This window comes from Arachis hypogaea, chromosome 16 (genome assembly GCF_003086295.3).
Source record: "Arachis hypogaea cultivar Tifrunner chromosome 16, arahy.Tifrunner.gnm2.J5K5, whole genome shotgun sequence".
Classification (NCBI taxonomy): Eukaryota; Viridiplantae; Streptophyta; class Magnoliopsida; order Fabales; family Fabaceae; genus Arachis; species Arachis hypogaea.
The window spans coordinates 23,322,259-23,347,654 of NC_092051.1; the positions used below are offsets into that span (position 1 = coordinate 23,322,259).

At 36.6% G+C, this 25,396-nt stretch overlaps 1 protein-coding gene across 6 annotated transcripts; it reads right to left on the reverse strand.

The window, feature by feature from the left end:
* Positions 1-1,853: 1,853 nt before the first annotated feature.
* LOC112758507 (uncharacterized) lies at positions 1,854-25,396 on the reverse strand. Of its 6 annotated transcripts, none has more exons than XR_011874034.1 (2): positions 25,078-25,396; positions 1,854-2,227 (listed from the first exon to the last, which is right to left on the reverse strand). XR_011874034.1 is itself a non-coding variant. In XM_025807204.2 (2 exons), the coding sequence occupies exon 2, from the start codon at positions 11,196-11,198 to the stop codon at positions 10,752-10,754; it is 447 nt and encodes a 148-aa protein (XP_025662989.1). In that variant the 5' UTR covers positions 11,199-11,764; positions 25,078-25,394; the 3' UTR covers positions 9,545-10,751. The 6 variants fall into 6 exon arrangements, 1 of the variants encoding a protein (XP_025662989.1); XM_025807204.2 differs by lacking the exon at positions 1,854-2,227 and adding an exon at positions 9,545-11,764 and having other exon boundaries at positions 25,078-25,394; XR_003179658.3 differs by lacking the exon at positions 1,854-2,227 and adding an exon at positions 21,600-22,933.

Here is a 25,396-nt window from a genome sequence, read left to right on the forward strand (position 1 = left end):
CAGAAAATATATTTGCATGAAAATAAAGATTATAAGGAATTTAAATGAAATTTAAAAGACATGGAAGAAATTCTACAGAAAAAAAATTCTTTGCAGACTCAGAAAATCGTTGGAAATGTGAGTGTATGAGAGTATTTTCTGAAAACGAATTCCAACTATTTTTTCTTCAAACATTCACCTATTTATAAGAGTTTTCGACCAATCAAATTCAAATATATATAACTCTCACGTGCATTAATTTTTGAGTAACCATTCTCGCTCTTTTGTACGACGTGGATAACGGTCATTAATTAGCTTCACTTATCAAATTCTTCATTTCTTCGATTACTTCATTTTTTTCGACGAGTCTTTATTAATCGAAATTCACTCCCTTATCAATATGCCATCCTCGATATGTCCCGTAAAGCAAGTTTTTACTACAAAGCTCAGAATTTATTTATTTTTTACTAACACTTTGTTCCTAAATATGTAATTATTATGGTTTAAAAAAACTCAAGCCGTTCATTTTAAAGTTCCATCCAATTCACATAGGTTGCAATAAATATCGGAAAATAATAAAGAATATTTGATGTTCTAAGCACCGACCCTTGAGCAATTTGTAGGACAAGTGTAACGAGGCAGTCCTTTTGGACTTCATATTTTGTGCGCATACATTCGATTACGTGCACCTCAATAAAAGGGGAAAAAGTGTGGTCACTGTGTGTTTGTTTTGACCCCCTAAAAAAAATCTAAAAAATCTGGAGACATCGCAATCCTTTATCTGTGTTGTACTGTTGTGACTTGTGAGTTAGCGGCTTAGCGCCACTTTTATGGCTTTGTTTCACTTGGGGACCGAGTTTAAGTTTGTGCACAATTAATCACCTCATGTATACTCCTCCATCTAAAATCAAATCAAACCAAAAAGCTACTACATACAATGATGTTTTAGGTAGGGGTATAACTACTATTGTAAGCAATGGCGACATCTAAAAACCCATCAATGTCACAATAAATCATCAAGAAAATTGAAGAATTATAAAACAGAATATTAGGACTTTAAGAGTTATAAAATTAATATTTTTAGAATAGATAAAAGACCTTATTAGTAAAATATTTTAGAGTATTATTTGAGTTCTGTATTGATATAAAAAATAATTAAGTATAATTAGTTTTAACCTTTAATTTCTTTTTCAGAACTAGCATTCTTTGTACTTCATAATAATTTAATACTTTTATAGTTTTATTAGAATTCTGTGTAATTCTAATGAAAATACCAAATTATTAAGGAGGAGTTGTGGCTGCCAATTCTCATGGGAAAATCCCAACATGATTTTTGCACACACAAGTTTTGGATCTGGGATCTGGTGGCATATTTTTTTCTGAAAATTCATGATAGAATAAAATAAAAAGAAAAGAAAAAGAATGGAATTATGCTAATTGCTAATTAGGGTTAATAGTTTTTAGGTGTTTCTTAATTTTCTTTTTATAACCTTGAGGCAAGGTTAATGTCAAGGAGATAGTAATGTTGTGGCTAGAAAAATTATATAACAGAGTATTAGGAGTTATAGGATTAATGTCTTTTAGAAAAGATAATGTATTATTACTAAAAGAATATTTTAGAGTGTTTGACTATTGTATAATGTAGAGTTTAGCAAAATATATAATCTAAAGACAAATATTAGGTTATTATTAGTAAAAGCTGTTAATATTTTAATAAATACATAATAAATATATTAAAAATGTAAATTTTGTATATTTTTTCATAAGAATATTTTTTATCAGTAACTTTAACATCTATTTTATATGTTAACTAAACTCTAATAATGTAATAATTGATCATGAATAAATAAATAAAATAACTTTAGTACAATTAATTTTATTTTCTAAACTACTTCAGCTTTTTATTTCTTTCAGGATTGGTATTCTTGTAGTTCATAACAAAAATACTAGCGTAAGTTATAATGGTTTTGAATTTTTCTTCTCCAAGATATCGTAGACGTATAGTTCAGCACCTCTTGGCCACATTATTATACCTAAACAAACAAAGATAAACAATATTTATACCTTAAATGATTTCAACAATTGCCTCCATTCTAATCATGATTACACCAAACAATTAGGCATTAATGTTTTAGCTTGCTCGTCACTTTATGTTCCCACGATCGTAGACGAAATGATGTGCCCGGTTAGATTGTTACTTGTAAGAGGTTCTTCACGTGTCCATAATATTTTATTCGTGTGCATCACACTGCAATTCAAAGTCAAAGTTGCACTTTCATTTCTTTCCTGTGTGAAGCTATGATTGTCATTTTTTTTTTATGAAAACTAATTACTATGATTAATAAAGAGCTATGATTGTCATTTTAGTAAAACGTTAGATAAACAATTTTTTTATGGTGAATTTTACTATGTCTTTTTTAAAATAAAAGATAAATTATTTCTTGTGATATATATAATAATTATTGATAAATTATCTTTTAATTAGAGTTTCAAGATTCGAATGAGATCGTCAAATCTAATTGCTATCTCTAATATGACCGGAAGAAAATCTTAAAAATGAGAGAGCTGAAAACTAATAAGAATTTATGATATATTAGTTAAAAATGATGGTAAATTGATAATTGGTGTGTGAAAGAGGACATCAAAATATTTTAATTTTTTTTATCTTTAATTACTCTTAAATTATCTTTCAATCATTCTTCATTATTCAGATAATAAAAAGGGTAAAGTATTAAATTGTTCCTTATGTTTGGATATAATTCTGTTTTAGTTCTTAAGATTTGAAGTGTCCTATTTGAATCCAAAAAAGTTTCATTTAGCATCAATTTAGTCCCACAGTGAGGTTAAAGTTAAATAATTAACAAAATGTCCTACATAACAACAGTATAAGAATAAAATCGATAATCTGAAGAACAAGTACAAGCTCCAGAGGCACAAAATCAACCGTGGATGCATCAATATATTTATTTATTATTTTTCTTATAATATAAATAAAATATTTTCTATAGAACTAAAGAGAATGATAAATAAATGTATTGATGCATCAACGGTTTATTATTTAACTTTGACCTCACTGTGGGACTAAATTGATGCTAAATAAAACTTTTTTGGATTCAAATAGAACACTTTAAACCTTAAGGACTAAAACAGAATTACGCCAAAACATAGGGGACTAATTTAGTACTTTACCCTAATAAAAACTCTAAGATGGTAATTATTGTCTCATTGTTTTTATGACTAACTAATATTTTAGTTTATTTTTATTATATAGTTATACAAGATTATCGGGTTGGTTACCTGAAGGGAAGTACCATTATTGATTCGGCTGAATTTTAAGAAAAATATTAGGAAAAAAATCTTAGGAAAGAGAGAGCTGAAAAATTGATGGATGTACTCGTTGAAATTGGAGATTGAAAGCTTAAGAATAAATTCAAAATCCTAACCTAACTGAATGAAAATTGTGATTGAATTTGAAAGAAATTAAGATTTTAAAATTGGAAAAAAAATATATTTAGTGGATACAATGAAAATGATACTATTATCAAATTTCAAAAAAAAAAACATAGCATTAATTAAAAAGAAAAAGAAAATAATATAAATTTTAGAGTTCTAATAAAAGAATAATTTATCAATAATTACTGTAATAATTTACTCTTTATTATAAAAAAGACAGAATAAAATTCACCGTTTTTTTTAAATAGTAACTAAGTGAATTTATTGATACAGTAAAAATAATCTACACAAATGTATACCTAAAATTATCCACTTTTTTTCCTCCGCTGATAATGATGTTGTTTTTCCTTCTTCTTATTCCCTTGTTTCGTCTTTATTTTTTTCTTTTTTTTTTAATTATTTTTTTCAGTTTTAGTTCTTCCTTTTAACTCTTATTTTATTTTCGTATTTTATTATAGGTATAAAATTATTTATATTTTTTTCTATATTTTTCTTAAAAAATAAAAAGTTTTATTCAAACAAATCAGTTTTACATTTACAAAAATAATATATATATATATATATATATATATATATATATATATATATATTTCGTAAAAACTACAGAAATTATTTTAAATTATACAAATTTTTAAGTTAATTGATACAAAAGACAAATCTAAAAATTTTAGTTGAAGAACACATAAATTATTTTAAATTGTGTTGATTTGTAGTTTAATAATACAAAAGAAAACATATAAAATTTTAGTTGAATAACACATATATAGATGTAACTCGAGTACTCGACTAAAAAATTTCTATGTGCGTTGTAATTACATTTTCTTTATTATATATTGTTCATATCCTAACTCTACACTAAGATTTAGGTCCAAATAAACCAAAAAGGTCCAATCCAAAGATTGGCCTTTGCTATCAACCGACCTCCTTATAAAGAGATCGGACTGAATGCAGACTCCACTCCAAAGAGGTCGGGGTCGAAAGATAGTTGGCAGATAACACTTATTTAAATAAGTAACTGCCCCTAAAATCTCTCAACCCACTTTTAGGAGCCATATTTCAACTTCCCTAAGATAAAGGGACGGTTATCCACCTTAAAAGGTGGAACTACTCAAGCGGTGGTTATTGGTTCACCACTATAAATACACTCACACCCCTCAGGTATCTCCAAATTCCAATACTCTCTAAAACCTGCTTACCCCTATGCTGACTTAGGCATCGGAGTGTCTTTGCAGGTACCACCCCCCATTCCTTCATACGCACAAGTCGGACGGCAGCTCCCAGACGTGAACCAAGTCGGATACCACCTCCACTCAATGCTTGGGCCAATCTCACAAGCCCAATCCATTCACTTCAGGTTACCCATGTAACATTGACGCCGTTGTCAGGGACCTGGAAATCAATTGATGATGGCGGATGATTTCAACGAGGACGGAAACACAGCATCCGATTCTGAGCAAGAGAATTAGGACACTGGTAATAACGACAGAGCAATAGTCACTCACCAAGGGATGACTAACCAGCACAAAGAAGGCACTTCAAGGGTAAAGGACCCAAAAGGGAACTCCTCTAATGGACATGAATCAGGCAAAGAAGGACAACCCCATGCAACTGATTTCATGGGATTGTTCCATGGCCACCAGGAACGGCTGGAACAGCTAGAACAAGAGCTGGAATGACAGCGAGAGGCAGAGAGAAATTTGAAAAATGCGATCGAACGACGAAAGGAGCTTGAAGAAAATCTCCTAAGACTTGAGTCCGCTCTCCGAGGTCAAAACCCTCGCAGTGACCGAGAAGATTCTCCCTTGGGAGGAGAGGATCCGTTCAGTGAGGAATAATGAGGGCAAAAGTTTCAAGGAATTTCAAAAGCCCTGAAATGGACCTCTATGACGGAACTACTAACCCAAAGCATCACTTAAGCAATTTTAAAAGTCGGATGTATCTAGCCGACGCTTTTGATGCTACTCGCTGCAAGGTTTTTCCGACAACCCTAACCAAAGCAGCGATGAAGTGGTTCGATAGCCTCCCCCCAAGGTCGGTCACCAGCTTCGACGACCTCTCGCGGAAGTTCCTTATGCGATTCTCCATCCAGAAGGACAAAGTAAAGCACGCACCGAGTCTTTTGGGAGTAAAACAAGAGATCGGAGAACCCTTGAGAGATTACATGGAAAGATTCAATAAAGCATATTTAGAAATTCAAGACCTGCCCACAGAGGCAGTAATTATGGGCCTAGTAAATGGACTCCAAGAAGGCCCCTTCTCCCAATCCATCTCAAAAAGGCATCCGACCTCCCTGAGTGATGTACAGGAGAGAGCTGAAAAGTACATCAACATGGAGGAAAATGCCAGGCTGCGAGAGCCAAACTGGCGACCTGGGCTTTCTCACTCATCAAAAGAGAAGGAAAGAGAACCCAGGAAAAAAGAGGAAGTCGGCCCTGAAAGGCCCAGGAGGTATCACTCCTACACTCCTCTACGAGTTTCCCTAGTTGATGTCTACAGAAAAATTTGTCATACTGAAAGACTATCTCCCCCTAGACCCATCAAAAACAAAAGGGGAAAAGTCGTAGTGACTACTGTGAGTACCATAAAATATATGGTCACTCAACAAATGATTTTTACGACCTAAAAAATGTGATAGAAAAGCTGGCCAGAGAAGGTCGGCTTGACAGATATCTCATGGAAAGGTCAGAGCATCATGGCAAGAGAAAGCGAGATGACGAAGACCAAAGAGACCCACCACCATAGACCCCGGAAAGATATATACACATGATCTCAGGAGGGTTTGCTGGAGGTGGTCTCACAAAGTCATCTCGCAAAAGACACCTTAAGGAAGTCTACCAGGTCGGGGGTGAAGCTTCCGACCTTCCAACCATCTCTTTCACTAAAGAAGATGGGCAAGGCATCATTCCTGGACATGACGATCTAGTAGTGATAACCATGATCCTTGCTAATGCCCATTACACAGGACCCTGGTGGATCAGGGAAGCTCGGCCGATATCCTGTTCAAACCAGCGTTTGACAAACTGGGACTGGATGAAGCGGAGTTAAGAGCTTACCCCGATACCCTATATGGGCTGGGGGATACACCAATAAAGCCACTAGGATTCATACCCCTACACACAACCTTTGGAAAAAGGGTGAAGACCAAAACTCTAAGCATCGACTTCATAGTCGTCGATGTGGGTTCAGCCTACAATGCTCTAATAGGCAGAACAACCCTAAATCGGCTCGGAGCAGTGGTGTCCACCCCACCTTTGCATGAAATTCCCAACACCAGAGGGAATTGCAACCATTAGGGGATACCAGAAGTTGGCAAGAAAATGTTACAATGAAAGCCTGAACCTGAGAAGAAAGGGCAAGGAGGTGCACACAATTGAGCTCGGAGGAGCCAGGCTAAAGAAGAATTGCGACCACAACCCTGGGGGAAAATTTAGGAGGTACAGATTGGAGAAGAGGAAGGAAAATATACCAATATAGGAGCCAACCTGAAAGAAGAACTGAAGCAGAAGCTCATAAGGCTCCTACAAGAAAATTTCGACCTCTTCGCCGGGAAAGCCTCCGACATGCCGGGAATAGATCCCGAGCTCATGTCGCATAGACTGTCAGTGTACCTGGGATCGCGACCTGTTCAGCAAAGAAGACGAAAGCTCGGATCTGGATGGGCCCAAGTAGTGGAAGAGCAAGTACAAGCCCTCCTAGAAGCTGCCTTCATCAAAGAGGTTAAGTATCCGGCGTTGCTGGCAAATGTGGTGCTAGTCAAAAAACAAAATGGCAAGTGGAGGATGTGCGTCGATTATACCGATTTGAACAAGGCGTGCCCTAAAGACCCATATCCACTTCCAAATATTGATACCTTAGTAGACTGCAGCTCGGGGTATCAATACTTATCGTTCATGGACGCATATGGATACAATCAAATCCCGATGTATAAGCCGGATTGAGAGAAAACATCTTTCATCACGCCAAGAGCAAACTATTACTATGTGGTTATGTCTTTTGGGTTAAAAAATACAGGAGCCACATATCAAAGGCTGATGAATAAGGTGTTCGCACCTCACCTTGGGAGTGTAATGGAAGTCTATGTAGACGACATGTTAGTAAAAACCAAGGAGGAGGCCGACCTCTTAACTGATCTCTTGCAAGTCTTCAACACCATTGGGATTTATCCTTACACAAAGGGGGATTGAAGCCAACCCCGACAAGTGCAAAGCAGTCCTAGAAATGAAAAGCTCGACTTGCTTAAGGAAGGTCCAGCAGGTGAATGGCCGACTTGCAGCCCTCTCCAGGTTCTTGGCAAGATTAGCGTTAAGATCCCTACCACTCTTCTCTCTACTAAAAAAAGGATGCTAGTTCGAATGGACTTCTGAGTGTGAAGAAGCATTCCAGGAGTTCAAAAGGTTTTTAAGCCAATCTCCCATTCTGACCCGACCTAAATTTACGGAAAAACTCGTCCTGTATTTGTCCGTAGCCGACAAAGCTGTAACATCAGCTCTAATACGGGAAGACGAGGTCCGACAGGATCCTGTGTACTTCACCAGTAAAGCTCTACAAAGCCCTGAGTTAAGGTATCAAAAACTTGAAAAGTTTGCGTATGCCTTAATCGTAGCCTCTCGAAGGTTACGGTCTTATTTTCAAGCACACACAATAAGAGTTCGAACAAACCAGCCCATGAAGCAAATCCTTCAAAAAATGGATATTGCGGGTAGAATAGTTCAGTGGGTCATAGAGCTATCCGAATTCGACCTTAAGTACGAAACTCGGACGACAATTAAAGCTCAATGCCTCACCGACTTCGTGGCAGAATATGTAGGAGATCAAGAGGAAGCCTCCACTACGTGGGAGTTATACGTGGATGGATCCTCTAACAAAGTCGGAAGAGGTACATGCATAATATTAGTTAACCAAGAGGGAACCCAAGTAGAAGTCTCCTTCAAATTCGAATTTCCAGCTTCTAACAATCAGGCAGAAAATGAAACCTTGATTGCAGGGTTAAAATTGGCCGAGGAAGTCGGAGCAACCAAAGTAGTTGTGTTCAGCGACTCTCAGGTGGTAACCTCCCAAATAAATGGAGAATATTAGGCTAAAGACCCCAACATGAAGAGGTACTTAGACAAAACCTTGGAGCACCTTAGGCGTTTTGCAGAGACCGAGGTCAAGCACATAACTCGGGATCTCAACAGCAGAGCACATGCACTCTCCAAACTAGCAAGTACCAAGCCAGGAGGGAATAATAGAAGTCTGATACAAGAAACTCTCCAAGAACCCTTAGTTACAAAAACAGAAGGGAGACAAGACGTCCTTGAAGTATCCAGATTGGACCTCGGATGGATGAACCCACTAATCGAATACATGAAATTCGACATCCTACCAAAAGAGGAAAAAGAGGCCAAAAAAATTCGAAGGGAAGCACAAAACTACACTTTAGTAAAAAATATCCTCTATAAAAGAGGTATATCCACACCATTGTTAAAGTGCGTCCCGACCTCAAGGACAATAGAAGTCTTAGAAGAGGTCCATAATGGTATCTGTGGGAACCATCTCGGAGCAAGGTCTTTGGCTAGGAAAGTCATACGAGCCGGGTTCTACTGGCCGACCTTGTAGAAAGATGCCACCAAATTCGTAAAGAAGTGTCAGCCATGCCAAATGCATGCAAACTTCCACATTGCTCCCCTGAGGAGCTCATTAGCATAACTTCTCCATGGCCTTTTGCAAAATGGGGATTGGACCCCAATCGCCTGGACAAGTAAAATATCCAATAGTGGGAGTAGACTACTTCACGAAGTCGGAGATTCCTCTACAAAAATATTATCACAAGGTATGGAGTCCCTCACTCCATTACTACTAATAATGGAACTCAGTTCACCGACTCCTCCTTCAGAAACCTAGTAGCCAGTATGAAGATCAAGCATCAGTTCACCTCGGTAGAGCACCTTCAAGCAAACGGGCAAGCTGAAGCAGCTAACAAAGTCATACTGGCTGGGTTGAAAAAACGGTTGCAAGATGCGAAGGGAGCATGGGCTGAAGAACTCCCTCAAGTGCTATGGACTTATCGGACTACACCTTAGTCTGCCACAGGAGAAACACCCTTCCGACTTGCTTATGGCATAGAGGCCATGATACCAGCCGAAATCAACGAACAAAGTATAAGGGTGAGCTTCTACGACGAGGTTGGCAACATAGAGGGGAACAAAGAGGAGCTCGAGCTACTCCTTGAAGTCCGAGAACAATCCCGGGTAAGAGAAGCAGCGTTAAAGCAAAGAATGACAAACAGATACAACAAGAAAGTCATTCGAAGAAGCTTCATCCCAGAAGACTTCGCCTTGATCAGAAATGACATCGGAATCAACAAATCAGGAGAAGGAAAGCTTGCTGCTAATTGGAAAGGGCCATATAAGATAAGTGAAGTCTTACGAAAAAGATACTACAAGGTAACTGACTTGAACGGTACCGAGCTACCAAGGTCGTAGCATGCTTGTAATATGAAAATGTACTATAGTTAAAAAGCAAACTCCACTCCCTGGTGTACTCTTTTTCCCAAATTCATTATTTTTTTTTTCCAAAAGAAGGGTTTTCCTGAAGCGGGTTTTAACGAGGCATCAAAGTGGAGGCTAGGGAAGAGTCTTGAAGACTCCCCTAGTAGCAAAAGAGTACCTTTATCAAATGAATAAAGATCTTTTTACTACATCTGTTTATAAATTCCATTAGTTGTTATCATTATTCTACGAAACGCACCAACTTAAACTCGATAAAACGTGAAAATCCCATGCCCGACCTACGTGGTCAGCAGGATAAAACGACGAGGTATAAGTCGGTGTAAAGAGGTTACACGGTCGATCATAGTAACTCGGAATTTCAAAACTTAAAAATGACTACTTAGTCAGAGAAACCGAGAAAATAGAAATGCATCGCAAAAATAACCTAATTTACAGAAACTCAATAAGTGAAAATTGAGTACAAGGAATACAAAAAGAGACGAGAAAACCAATCAAAAATCAAAGGCAGAAGCTGTCTCAAGTCTTTGAAAAATCAAGTAACTTAGATAAAGCACAGCCTGCCAAGATAAAAGGTGTTTTCAAAAAGCAAAAAGATCAAAAGAGGTTTCTTAATAAAAACCTAGCAAATTGTAGAAAGCATGCACGCACAGGATATTTCTTAAAAGCCCTTATCCAAAAAAGGGCAAGTTAAACTTTTTTGTTAACGGCCATAAAAGGCCAGAAAAGTCAATAACAAACCACCACAAAAACAACAAATAAAATTGTTCAACAAGGGGCCCACAAGCCGGGTCCCAAATAGCTCAAATCAATTAGAAAAAGAAAAAAAAATTAATAGTCACCAGTAGGAAGAGAGGTCGGATCAGCAGCAGGGGAGGACGGAGCAGTCTCTTCGGCAGCAGGGGTCGGAACATCTAAAGACGTCGGCTGAGATCCCTCCAGTTGATCCTCACGAAGAGGAGATTCCATAAGTCTTTGCCCACGGGTCTTTAGCTCAGAATCCGTCTCAGGTCGGGGAGGAGAAACAATAGTCCCATCCACAACAATCTTATCAGGATCAAGAGGGGAATGATCCAGGCCAGGAGCAATAACTCCGACCTGCTCTTTGAAAATTCTCCAGGCCTCCTCCGAGCTCTCTGCCAGAGAGTCCTCCAAATCTTGATAAGCCTCCAGACCTTTCTCCAGCTCCCGTTGGAGATCAATGTTCTCGGAAAAGACTCGGACATAATTCTTTTCTGCCTTCTCCTTAAGGCCCTCTGCCATGGCACACTGAGCCATCAACTTCTTCTCCCGATCCTAAAGTCGGGACCTCTCTTCCTTCAACCCAGCAACTTGCTCTTGGAGCCTCTTCTCTTCCTCTTGATAAAGGAAAATCCTCCCCTCTAACACTTCAACTTTTTTGGTAGAACCCAAAGAGCTAAGGAGGGTCTTCTAAAAAATATCAAGAAGTTTTGTACATACCCCAGTAGCCCAAACACTCCCCTGAACCAGGATATTAAGATGGTTTTGAACGAAAGCATCATCCATATTAATTTGAGTATGGGGAAAGATGTGATTCTGAACGAATTGGGGACCATCAAAATTCCTAGAAGAAGAGCCAGACCCCGAGGTCTTATGCTTCTTTTTCTCAGGTTCAGGAGAAACTCGGGCTTGAAGAATGGGAGGAGGAAGAGAAGAGGCAGAAGCAGAAGTTACCATAATGGGACGAGAAGATGTCCCCAGATCACGAGGAGGATGAGGTGGAAGAGTGCCGGCAGCCCTTGCGGCATCAATCCTTTCCCGCGACCTTCTCTTGGCATCCTGAACCTTTTGGTAGGAGGCGCTGGAACCTTTCTTCACCATCTCTGAAAAGAAGAAAACAAAGAGTTAGAACTACAAGTCGGAAGGCTACAATTTGGAAGACTACAAGTCGGAAGCTACCAAAAAAAAAAAAAAAAAAAACGAAAGCTACCTAATTGGGTCCGCACAAAGCTCGGAGATCCCAACAGAAATTTCTTAGTGTCCAAATAGGGGGCCCTTCCCCAGGCATCTCGGAAAAACCCCACGATAGTCTCCTCTACCTCATCCAAATCTTCCAGGCTATATTTCTCCACTAGAGAGGCCTCTAGCCAATAAAGAGGAAATCGGGGGTTGGAGTTCTCATCAAGGAAAAAGGGATGGTAACCCTCTATAGTTTGGTCTTTGAAAAAGAAATTCTTGAAATCATGAAAAGATTCGTCAAACATAGAAAAAACTTTCCGGCCTTGAATGGCCTGGAAAGAAATCCACTGTTGCTTGTTATTTTGCCCACTAAAGGGCTAGGTCATATGAAAAAGATAGAAAAAGATCCTTAAAGAGGTTGGAAAATCCAGCTCTCGACTAACAAGCTGATAAATTTTCATGAAACTCCAAGAGTTGGGGTGAAGCTGGGTAGGAGCAACTCGGCAATGACATAGCACGCTTAGTTCGTAGTCGAAAAAAGGCAGAAGGACCCCTAGACGGGTAAAAAGGCAGTCATACATAAAAAAGAAATGAGGGTCAGCATCGGCAGCCTTCCCAAAACAAGCCCGGTCTTCAGGACCCGGGGCAATCAACTCGTACTTGGGCTCATCATCATCAGAGTCACAGATCCTGTGGTGGGTGCAGAGGTCGGTGATGTAGTCTGTGTCTACTAAGGGTTCCTCCCCAAGAACAGTATCGTTTACCCACTCAGAAACGTGAGAAGTCATCTTTTTCGGTAAAAAAAATAGGAGAAAAGGCGACGAAACCTACAGAGGAAAACGGAAAAGGATCAAAAATAGGGTCTCTAAAAGGCCAAAACAATCCCTCAAAGGAATAGAGTCACTAGACCAACCAACAGACTTACTACAAACACGCAAAAACTCCTCTAAATGTGCAAAACAAAGCATTCAAATAAAGAAGAGAAAGAAAAGACTAATCTTCGAAGCAAGAACGAGCCGGCAACAGCGAACGCAGTACTCCAAGGAAGAAGGCTAAAAGGCTTTCTCTTTGAGGATTGAAGGTAAGAGATTTCAGAAAACGAAAGAAGATAGAGAAAAGAGAGGAAAAAGTATTTATAAACATGCCATGGGCAAAATGGTAAACTTGACGCAGTCATTAAAGAAACGCGCCGTTGCCAATGTAACTGCTCCCACGTGTAAATACAAAACCCATAACAGACACGGCATTTGATTAGACGCGACTGTTGAGAAATTTGAATCACGTCCGTTTTAAAAATCACGTCGGTTTCTATGACACATCGGCTACAAGCCCGAGTTCATATACTCGAATCCAACTCATGAAACAAAAGATTGGACTCGAGTAGGGGAACTGTTCATACTCTGGCCCAACAATAAGGCCCAGGTCCAAATAAACCAAAAAGGCCCAATCCAAAGATTGGCCTTTGCTATCAACCGACCTCCTTATAAAGAGGTCGGATTGAATGCAGACTCCACTCCAAAGAAGTCGGGGTCAAAGGATAGCTGGCAGATAACACTTATTCAAATAAGTAACTGCCCTTAAAATCTCTCAACCCACTTCCAGGAGCCATATCTCAACTTTCCTAAGATAAAGGGACGGTTATCCACCTTAAAAGGTGGAACTACTCCAACAGTGGTTATTGGTTCATCACTATAAATACACTGACACCCCTTAGGTATCTCTAAGTTCTAATACTCTTTAAAACCTGCTTACCCCTATGCTAACTTAGGCATCAGAGTGTCTTTGCAGGTACCACCCCCATCCACTCAACGCTTGGGCCAATCTCACAAGCCCAATCCATTCACTTTAGGTTACCCACGTAATATATATATATATATTGAAAATGTTGATGGTGGATAGGGGGTTTAGCAAAAAACAATGGAAGGAGCTTTTAGTGCAATTTGGAACATCATGAAGGATTTAAAGTCAAGACAAACAGACAAAATATATTTCTATTCTTTCTTGCCAAAGAATTTGATGTGATTAGGGTGGAAAGTGGTTATTCATGACTTTTCAAACAATTCATGATCTATTGGAAAATGGTGGAATCCAAGCATGACAGTAGAGGAAGAATATTTTACTTTGAGACCCAATTTAGATCCAAATGCGGAGAATGCAAGAATTTTGCAAAACAAAAAATCTGCAGCAAAGAGGACGACAAGGTAGAGATTGGGGGAGGCTTTGGAGGTTGATCATTTTTCGATGAGGAGGAGGGAGGGTATAATTATCAAGATAAGGGTTATTCTGGATGTAAGTAACACACTAAAGCAGTCCATCAAAGTCTCTAGTTTGGATAAATATGTTTTTGAAAAACTATTGAAGTAGAAAAATTAGGCACTTACTGTTATTTTTGTGAGCATATCGGGCATGAATCTATAATATCGTATTTTTGAAGAAATCAGCGATGCAACATGAGGTAGAAGAGAAGTGGAGTAATGAGCTTAAGGTCCAGCAGATAGTTTGGAGAGTGGAGGATCAAAAAAAGAAATTCGAACCCAAATCTGCGAAGGAAGGAAAATGAATCTACACAACTACATCACAAACCTACACTAGATAGCTTACTCAAAAAGTTTCTCTGAATTTTCTTTCTCTAAACTGAAAATCAACCAACCCAACCTACAACCTCAAACACTCAACCTCAACCTAATTATCCAAACCTTCATACACTATAGGAAATTCGTTGAAAAACTCTTGACGTGATAGTTACTGTCAAACTGTTAGCATTACTTTCATACACTAATGGTAAGCGTGGTAGTTTCGTCGAACTATTAACATTGTCGGCGCGAATTTGAATTAAAATGGTGTGCCTACCGTCGGAATTTGCATTGGATAAATCCGACGGTAATTAAATTTTCAAAATGTATCATTTTCCTTAAAGAAACCAATGTTACTGTCAGATATTTTTGATGGAAAATCCGACGGTAAATCTAACCTAAAATCGAATTCGCACCCCTCCCTCCTTTCTGCGTCTTTCCCCTCTCTTTTTTCTTCTCTAACCACCACTGCAACCGGCCTCTATTGTCGTTGCCAGTGACATCCATCGTGGCCATCGTCATTACCACGTCACTGCCCCTTTCTATGCCATCGTAAGTGGGTGTTGCGTGAGTTCACTCTCTTCTCTCACCACCATTAGCCTTCATTATCGCCGCCATTATGGTTGTTGCCACCACCGTCACTGCCACTGCCACTGTCCCCTTCTCTACCATCGTGAGTTAGTGCTGCATGAGGGAAGATCATGTTCAACCTCTTTTAGTTGCTGTTGTCGCTGCCGCTGCTTCCACTGCTACTGCTATCACTGCAGAGAGGCACACCGCGGAGAGGTGCCGCCGTCACTGTTGCTTCCACGCTTTTCTCTCAGGGTAAGCTTTTGACTTTTATTTATTTATTTATTTATTTTCAAAAATCTAAGTTTAGGTTAGATTAATTTTGTTAGATTAGGTTGAGTTTAGGGTTTAGGATATTAATATATTAATTTTGTTAGATTATGATTGATTATGATTTAACTAGGGTTGATTAGAGTTTATTGTTGAAATAATTTATAGTTATTAATATAATGTTTAGTTAGGATTTATTTAAGGTTTATAGTAACTTAGAGTGATTAGTGTTTAGTTAGAGTTTATTTAGGCTTTAGAGTAATTCAGATTGATTAGAGTACTTATTGTTTATTTCAATTCGTTATTGTTAGTTTAAAGGTTAAGTAAGATTTTGGTCCCTAAGGTATAGGCCGAAAATGTTTTTCGCTCCCAACCTTTTTTTGCAAACAAAATCGTTCCTAAGGTTCAAAGTAGTTTATAAATAGTCCTTTTGACCTAAATTTTAAAATTTTGGACTAAATTACCCCTAACAAAAAATTAAAAAATTTTAAAAAAAGAATAAAGAAGCCATTAATAGAGGCAAGAAAACCACAATGAAGCCATTAATGGAGCACCAACAACAACAACATATAATATTCAACAACAACACAATATTCAAATTCAAGAACAACAACAACAACAACATCTCTTCTTCTTCTTCATCACAGCATCAGCAACAACAATAATAGAATCAGAAGCAAAAATAAAAGAAACTAAAGAAATAAAACTTAAACAGTGGCGACGAGCGTGGAACAGCAGCGATAGCAAGGAACAGCGATGACAGCGAGGAGCAGCAGCGACAACAACTTTGTCTTCTCCATGATGCCGTCTCTACCACGTCCGCTCATGGACGTGCTTCTCCTCCACGAACGGTTTCAGATCTCCTCTTTGTCCCTTCTTTAGCGGCAATTTTGGAGCACAGAGGCAACGGCGGCAGCGCGGGGGTTCCAGTGAGCTTGTGCATTCTCTCTCTCTTTCTCTTCCCTGCATTCTCCCTCTTTTCTCAATCTCTCAGATTTTTTTCTTTTTTTATTTCAAAAAAATGTTGTGAAGAAGAAGAAGAAGAAGAAGAGATGATGTGATAAAGAAGAAGAGATGTTGTGATGAAGAAGAAGAAAAAGAAGAAGAGAAGGGTATTTTGGTCCGAAAGACGATTTTAAAACTACGTTGAACATTAGAAACAATTTTGTATGAAAAAAAAGGTTCGGGACAAAAATAATTTTCGGCTTATACCTTATAGACCAAAATCATACTTAACCCTTAATTTAATTTGTACATTAGGCTAATATGTTAGTTTAATATAGGTTAATTAAATTAGTATAGAGTAATTAGAGTTTAATTTTTTTTATCAAGTTTGGTATAGGATATTAACATAATAATTTTGTTAGATTTGGTTAAATTTTAATAGGGTTTAAGGTTTAAATTAGTTTAGAGTAATTAGGATTGATTTATAGTTTATTGTAAATCAATTTTTATTTAATGGTTGGAGGAAAAAAGATCACAACTTATAGCCAAAGCAAGAATCAAATGGTTCTGATTCAAGCAGTACAATAAGATCAAATGACCTCCACAAAAAGGAAGAAAAAGCAGCAAACAAGGAAAGAAGACAAGCACTCTTTCCGAGCATGATCCTTTGATGACGCTGTGTTATTCCTCTATAATTTTGTACCTCCACTACCTCTGCATTTCTACTTTGATTCTAGGAGAAGAAGACAAGCTATACATCGTCCTTGTGGTACAGAAGTTGTCTCCAAAGACAGTGTTCATACACCGGTCCGAGTACTAAGGCCGAGTCGGAGGATGACAAAGGGACCGACCTCATGAAAGGTTGGCCCATCATCGACCTCTTCGCAAAGAGCTCAGACAAACGCCTCAGAGGCCCAAGAAGGCCCAAAGCGAAGGAACCACCACTACCAGAGAGCGGTTGGACAAAAGATAAAGATCTCTTCCCCAAAAGATAAGATACAATAACCAACTTATTTCAAAGGAAGATCATCAAGGCACTACTATAAATACAATGGAGCACCCACGTATAACTCATACTCCAATTCTACTAAAAACCTACCTAAAGCTTGTACTGACTTAAGCATCGGAGTCTCTTGTAGGTACCACCCCCTCCGATGATCGAGGACCATCAACGTCTTGAGCTCCCACAAGTTGGGCCCGGCAGCTCAGTCTAGATCTGAAGATCTCCTCCGAGATTGACCTCCCTGTTTCAGGTAACCCTCGGAACAGATAGCTTCAAGCTTTGGAAGTATTACCCTTCAATAAAAGGAGTAATCAGCCAAGGATTGAAGAGCAAGAACTGAAAATATGATTTTTTCATAGCTTTCAAGCTATTCATATATTCTCCTTCATATTGCTTTATTAAATATTTTCTTTTTTCAGATTATCTTTCTTTGATTTCTCATAGTAAAAGGCATTATATGAGGTATTTGAGAAATCCATATGAGAGAAAAGGCAAAGAGAGTTGAACTTGGAGAAAAAGTATTAAATATGTCAATATCTTTTGATATATTTTTTGTTTTGTTTCATGATCCTAAGAGGTTTCCCTTGCTAAGTTAGGTGAGCACTTAGTGTTGAGAGTCTAGGTTGAGAGCCTAACCGAAACAAGATTAGTTAGAAGCTTGTGTGTTCAATTCATAGATAGGATTAGGAAGAATCCTAAGAAATTGGTGTTTGTAATCTTGAAAAAGATAGTGAAAATTCTACTACAGTTGTAGTGGAGACTGGGTGTAGGCCACATTATACAAGGTAGTTAAATTAGGATACATGGTGGTGTAAGCTACTATTCTCTGCTCTATTTTATTCTGTTTGTTCTAAGATAAAATAAATTTTTTCCTGCATAATCGCTAACTCAAAAATAGCAGTAACAAAGTTTCAGACTGTCTTTGGTGTTCAAGTTTTAAAAGATAAAAAGTGGTTTAATCTTCCCTTTTTATAGGCTATTAAGAACCTTTACAATTGTTTAAACTTTGAAAATTGACAATTTTTTTGGTAGAGATCTCTAAATTAAAGAAAAATTCTGTCAAATTTTTGTTAAAATTGTTACAAGTCATGTTTGGTTGGTAAAAGCTAAAAATTACATTTGATGGAGGTTGCTAAGTATAGCCAAAACTCTGTCAAAATTTTTAAAAAATTTAACAAGGAGGTGTTGGTTATTTGTTTTGATACATACTTGTAATTGTTTATGGAAACTGAGATTTTTTTGTGGAGGTCCCTAAATTAAGAAAAAACTCTACCAAAATTTTTTATAAAAAAAAAAATTACGTTGTGTTGTTGTTTGAAATTCTAGGTTATTTGTGGCAAAATGATTTCAAGTCATCGCTTGTGGATGTACGACAGGGATAAAAAACAACAAGGGGAATGAAACCTGAATTCTTTGAGGGGATCGATCAATTTGTTGCTTTTGTGTTCAACACAGAACCTTATATTATATTGCATGTTATATGTTAGACTTATATATAGGATAATCATTCTATGTATTACATATTGCATTTAGATTATGATTCTTTTAACTATTTTAATTATTTATTTAAACTAGACATGTCCAGCAGAGGCAGTGTCAGAAGTTGTCCTCGTGGTTGGGGTAGAGGGCGGGTGACTAACCCTCTTATGACTATCAGTCACCCTTTGCATCCGGATTTTGCGACAGATAAATCCGACAGCATTTTTCATTTTCTTTTTAAATTAAATTTTATTAAATATATTACCGTCGAAATTACTGAGAGAAATTTTTTTACGATACTTTGGGCGCGAAAAAATAAAAATAGTGCCAATGTTATTATCAGATTTTTTCTGACACACCAAAATGGGCATTCTGCAACGTTTGCAACAGTAATTAGCCTTGGAATTCAAAAATTTACCAGCAACCATTTATTGGCATTATTTATACCGTCAGAATTCGTCTTATGATAATTTTGACAGTTTTAAATGTTTCTTTTTGTAGTGATAATCCCAATTTTCCAATACCAAGCGAAACTTACCCACAAAACCAAATTCTACCCTATAATGAAGCTGATCTAATTTTAGGAGGGATGGAAGTAGTGTTTAATCATTTTCATATGTTTAATTTGTTTGCGTTTGCTTAATTGTATCGTTTGTCTAATTGTATATCTTACATAATTAAGTGCTACTTGCCTTACTTGAATCTACTTGTGTATTCCTTGTTTGCATTGCTTGTGTCTACATAACTGAGAGGTCCCTCATGCTGTGTCAGTTGACGCTGATGGCTGTCCTTATTGAGATGGAATGACAAAATGGTTGAATAATAAAGGTAAATATTGAATGAGATGATTTGAACATCCTGAGTTGATACAGTAGAGTGATTCCACTTGCTACAAGCAGAAAGTTGTTGTGATGAGATAGGGTTACTAAGTCGAATTATCTGAGGGCTGGTTCTAGTTTAAGATTTTTTCTATTGGAGAGTGGTGGAAATATGAGAAATGTTGAATTAGATTTATGCCCCCTTATGATAGTTGCCTAAATATGGATTAATAAGAACTTAAGATGGATATGATGAGGTATGGAGTTTAAGATTGTTTAGTGAGTTCGTGTTACCTTATGTAGTATCTATTTGGCACTTTTACGGTACTGAGAACCCATGGGTCGGGGGTTCTTATTCCGTATATATCTCTTGTTTTTTAGATGCAGGTCCTGAAGCTCAGCAGTGAGCTGTGGTTCATCTGAGAGATTGCGAAGCTTATTGAACTTTTGTTTATATTTTGTTTAGAATCTCTACGCACTTATTTTAAAAAGCTCATATGTATGTATTTATTTCTTTTGGAACTTGCCTATAGAGGCTTTAATGTATCTTTTGAGAGTGATAGGGAAAACACTGTTGTCTACTGATTTTATTTCTATATCCTAGACAGTCTGAACTTCGTAGGTTGCGACCAGTGGCTATTATATATATATATATATATATATATATATATATATATATATATATATATATATATATATATATATATATATTGTCTTTATTCTGTTATTCCTTAATGTTTTACTTAATATCCCTTTCCGAACGCGCTTTAACCTTCCTTTTCATCGATATGTGAGTGTTCCTGATTCATGATTTTATTTTACTCCTTTTCAATCTTCTCGTTTAATACTTCCTTTCAATTATATATATATATATATATATATATATGTATATTATATTATAAATCTACCTTAAGAGTCGTACTACCTTATTATCATTGACTTATAATTCGAGTATAAGGATTTGAATATTAGGGTGTTACAACCACCACGATCTTCATAAGATTTTCAATTGGAAAACTCGTGGGCAGTAAACCACCACGATCCCTACCACATTGCGACACTGGACAAGCGATACACCGCCACGATCCTTACCAGGTCAAAGCTCACATTCAAAACCACAATCTTTTAAAATCTTGATTCAGAGCAAGTGGGGCAAACTACAGTTCTTGCGTCTTACCCAGGTAATTCAAATCTCAATTCTCTTTTTTCTTTAAAACCAATACCACCTCTTTGTGATATTTTCTAAAACCTTTAAAACAATTTCATTTAAAACCAATTCTTCTTTCAAAAGACAAAAGAAAATCATTTATTAGTTAAACTCCTTGACAAGGCCTCTAAACTTTAGGGTAGCGACAACCAATCTCATTTTCTTAAATTCATTAAAAATCCTTAAAATCATAACTTCTCAGTTTGAATCAATCAAAATAAAATTAAACCAAAATCAAATCATTTAAACTATAACCAAATTATATAAACCAAAAATTCCGAACCAATTTCAAAACCAAATTATTTAAATCAAAACCAATTTCAGTTTCATTCTTAAAATTTAAAACATTCCCAAAAGCTCGGAGATCGTCCCGTTTTGCTAAATCAAAATTTGAATTCTTCAACTTTTCCAAAACGTCACAAAATAAAATTATTCAATCAAAACCAATCACTTTTGAAATTCACTAAAATTCCTCCAAATATAATATCTTAATCAAACTCAAAACATAAGTCTTTTCTCAATAATTTAAACTCAAACATAAATTCATTCTTTTCTTAAATAAATCAAAATTAAATAAAATAAGTCTTCAATCCCAATTAACCAAAATAAAAATTCCAAAATTCTCATAAAAATTATCGCAACACCTCCCTTAAAACTCAGACCTTGCCACCCTTCTCGGGTTCCAACCAAACCATTTCTCAAACTCTTTTCAAATCATTTTTAAATCTTAATTTATTACCAGCAAAATCAAACCAGTTCCAGAAAATCACAATTTAAACAAACATCAACATAAAAATCATAATTTCTAGCCACCACAGCCAATCAATAATTCAATCAAACAAATTATTAGAGTCATCCAAAATAATTCAATTCAATCCATAAGACTTACGAAAATTATAAAAATACATTTTTTGCATTAATATCGACTTGTAACAATTCCTTAAAACCCTTAATTCACAACATCGGCGTTAACTCAGTCCATCCTTGCAGCAGCAACCGTTCATCAAACATAGCATACAAGAATCAAAACTCAACCCTGAGATATTAACGTCGCGTAAAACTTAATAACTTATAACAGAAAAACAATGATAAAGGTTTTGGGGCAAAAAAATTCACTGTACTTAGAGAAGAACCAAAGATCGGAGTAACAGCGGCTCCTACTTCCGGCGGTCACAGCCACGCTCCTAGCGGCCACAGAAACGGCGGTGTGGCCCAGAGCAGCGAGCAGTGGCGGCGACAGTGGCTGGCCCCAGTAGCAGCAATGACAACAGCAAATCCAGTTTCGTCCACCACCATCAAAGTGTCCTTTCTCTCCACTGGCCAACAACGACGGCGACAGTGAGGGTTCCTTCCGGCAGTGGCGATGGCGGATCATTGGCAAAAGGCGTCCTACCCCCCATCGCATTTTTTCTGCGGTGTCAGCTCCTTCTCTTGCACGGCTCTCCTATGTCACTCCCTCTGGGTCACACGAAGATGGCAGCAACAACAGGATGCGGCGGTGAGGTAGGCGCGATGGGGGTGCGGTGGCCGCGCGGCTCCTCTCTTCCCTCTATCGTATCTCTTTCTCTCTTCCTCTGCTCTCTCCTCACTTCTCGTTAGTGTGTGTGTGTTGAAGATGGGGGATAGGCAGCTAGGGTTTGGGTAAAGGGGGATGTGTGTGTTTGAATGTAGTGAAAATTAGGATTTCGGTAAAAATTTGGTATAAAGGTAGTTTGGTAATTTTAATAAAATTAGAGATAACAGAGTAATTAAAAACCAATTTTTAACCCGATAATAATATTTATAAAAATACTATTTAATTATCGACATAAAAATTTATTTTCAAATAAATACTCTAATTTAATAATTAGAGATAATCAAATTAATTTTCTTTAAATTATAAAATAAAGTTCAAAATCTAATTATTCAAATTTAAAGCATATAAAATTCTTATTATTTTTTCAATCACTAAAGTTTTAAATCAATAATAAGAAAGTACTCAATTAATATAAAAATCTCTAAAAATATATTCTCGAATAAATAAATAAATCATAAATAATTTATTATTTAATTTCCGAAAATCTGAAGTCTTAAACATTGCCCGATCATTATCAAATCCGAAAGAGAAAGTGAAAAGTAAAAATGAAGATTTAGATTCCAAGAGCAATGATGTGATAGAGAGGAGGTTTCAATCATTATCAAACAAACTTGGAATTTAGACATGACTGGCTCCCTTATGTTTAAATTGGCTGCAAAATAAAAAAAGTGTAGACACATGCTAATAGAGTGGCTAAAATAACAACAACTCTAGAAATCAAATTCAGAATCTACAATAAAAGCTAAAAGATGAAAAAGAAAAAGGAGGAAAAGTAGATAGTATTTAAATCAGATTACTAGAAGCCAAACTAAAAGAAAATCTGGAGCAGGAGAACAGATTTTGGAAGGAGAAATCCAAAGTATAGGGGCTGAATTGAGATCACAAAAATACTAAAGTTTTTTTACTCTAAGTTTCAGTCAAGGTGCAAGAGGAATAAAATTCAAGAGCTAGTAAATAAAGCTGAGAATGTAGCCACGCATGGACCATCCAGGTACAGTTCTTATGGCAGAGGACTATTTTGTGAAACCATTCACCTCCTCCAATCCTAAAGACCCTACATAGGAAATCCAAGACATCCCTAATAAAATTGATGATAATACCAACCGAACCCTTGCTAGACCGATGTTAGAAAAAGATATCTAATCATTTTCCATTTTATTAGGATCTCATTCAAAAGGATGTGATATGTACAACAAAGAATTTTCTCTCAAGAGGTAAATTGTTGAAAACATTTAATCATACACATATATGTCTTATCTTATTCCAAAGTTTGAAATGCTAGTTATGTGAAATAAGTTAGGCTTATTAGTCTCAGTAGTGTATTTTACAAAATAATATCTAAAATTCTAGTGCACAAACTGTAATATGTTATGAACAGGAATATTAGTGACACTTAGAGCGCCTTCATAAAAGTATGCTCATCAGCGATAATATTTTGATAGCATATGAGTTTATGCATTTTTGAAGAATGAGAAGTATAGTGAACATGAGCTAGCTCTAAAACTTGATATGAGCAGAGCGTATGACAGAGTTGAATGGAAACTCAGTTACTTCAGACCATGTAGAGGATTGTGTGAAGGAAACTCACTTTTTTTTCTATCTATTTTTGTTCTGTGAAGAGAGATTGTCCCATTTTTTTCATAAAAGAGAAAGGAGACTTTGAGGATGAATCTTAAATGCCCTAACATCACTCATGTTTTCTTTGCGAATGACTCAATCTTGTTTAGCAAAGAAACAGTGAAGGACTGTCAAAATTTATTGGGTGTGCTACATAATTATAAGGAGATTAGTGGCCCAATGGTGAATTTTGATAAATATTCAGTTTTTTTAGTAGAATACCCAAGCTAATATTTGAGACCAGGTTGCAAGACTCTTATCTGTCCCATATATTGGTTGTCAAAATAGGTACCTTACTCTCCTAGCCGTGGTTAATAGATCTAAGAGAAAGGCTTTTAATTATATAAATGATAAGGTACTGCAAAAACTACAATATTGGAAGAGATATCATAGGGTAAATAAATCCTGATTAAAGCAATTGCAACAACAGTACCAATTTACACCTTAAGTTTTTCATGCTGCCAGAAATTTTACTAAAAGAGATTCATATAGAAATCATGCAATTCTGATGGGGGCGAAAAAATTAAAAGAAAAAGTTGCAGTAGATTAGTTGGAAGGTGGCTTGTAGATCGAAATATCAAGAAATCTAAATTTCAAAGATCTTAAAGCATTTAACCTGACAATGTTGGATAAGTAAGGCTGGAGGTTACTAACGAGACAACACTCATTGAATTCTTGAATTTACTGAAATAAATATTATAGATACTCAAATTTTTTAAGGTTTGGTCTTTGAAACAAATCATCTTAGGATTGGATGATGGGACCAAAGTCATTGAGAAAGGTATTCTATGGAGTATTGGTGTCAGGTAACTTAGAATAAAAAAAGACAATTGGATGAAACAAATGAATCCCATATTAAAATTAGTTTCAATCACAACATCCAAAATAGGTCCCTGAGAAAATTTTTTTAATTGTACTCAGAATCAAGATATAGTAATAACACTATTCATGCCAGCAGTAGCTCAAGCAATTCTAGATACAACAATCACCTAAGGAGAAGATATTGCTATCTGGACAAAGGAAAAGAATGACTCATACTTTGTCGCTTTAAGATACACTCTAGCCTTCAAATTCTTTTATCCTCCATCAGAGTTCTTTTTTATAATGCCAACTGAAAATTAAAAACTTAAAATGAAAAGTAATGCATCAAGGACTGCCAATTAGAGATAAGTTTCGTACCAGGATCTAGTCAATGAGCTCAACATGCCCTAAGTGTGAAGGAGCCGATGAAACAATGACCCACTGTCTTCTCTCTTGCCCATATTCAGAAGTTGGTTGGAGGTTGTTGGATCTACCATTTTTGCTTCAAAGTACAGAACCTTGGAAATGGTGAAAATGACTTCTAGAATAACTAAGTATGGGAACAAAAGTAAAGAAAAGAAATCAAATGGTAGCAGTTCTTTCTTGACAAATTTAAAAAAATTCAAGAATATGAAAGCCTTTAAATATTGACTGGTCTCTCCTCAAAAAATTGTTTCACTAGTGCGAATGGTCACGG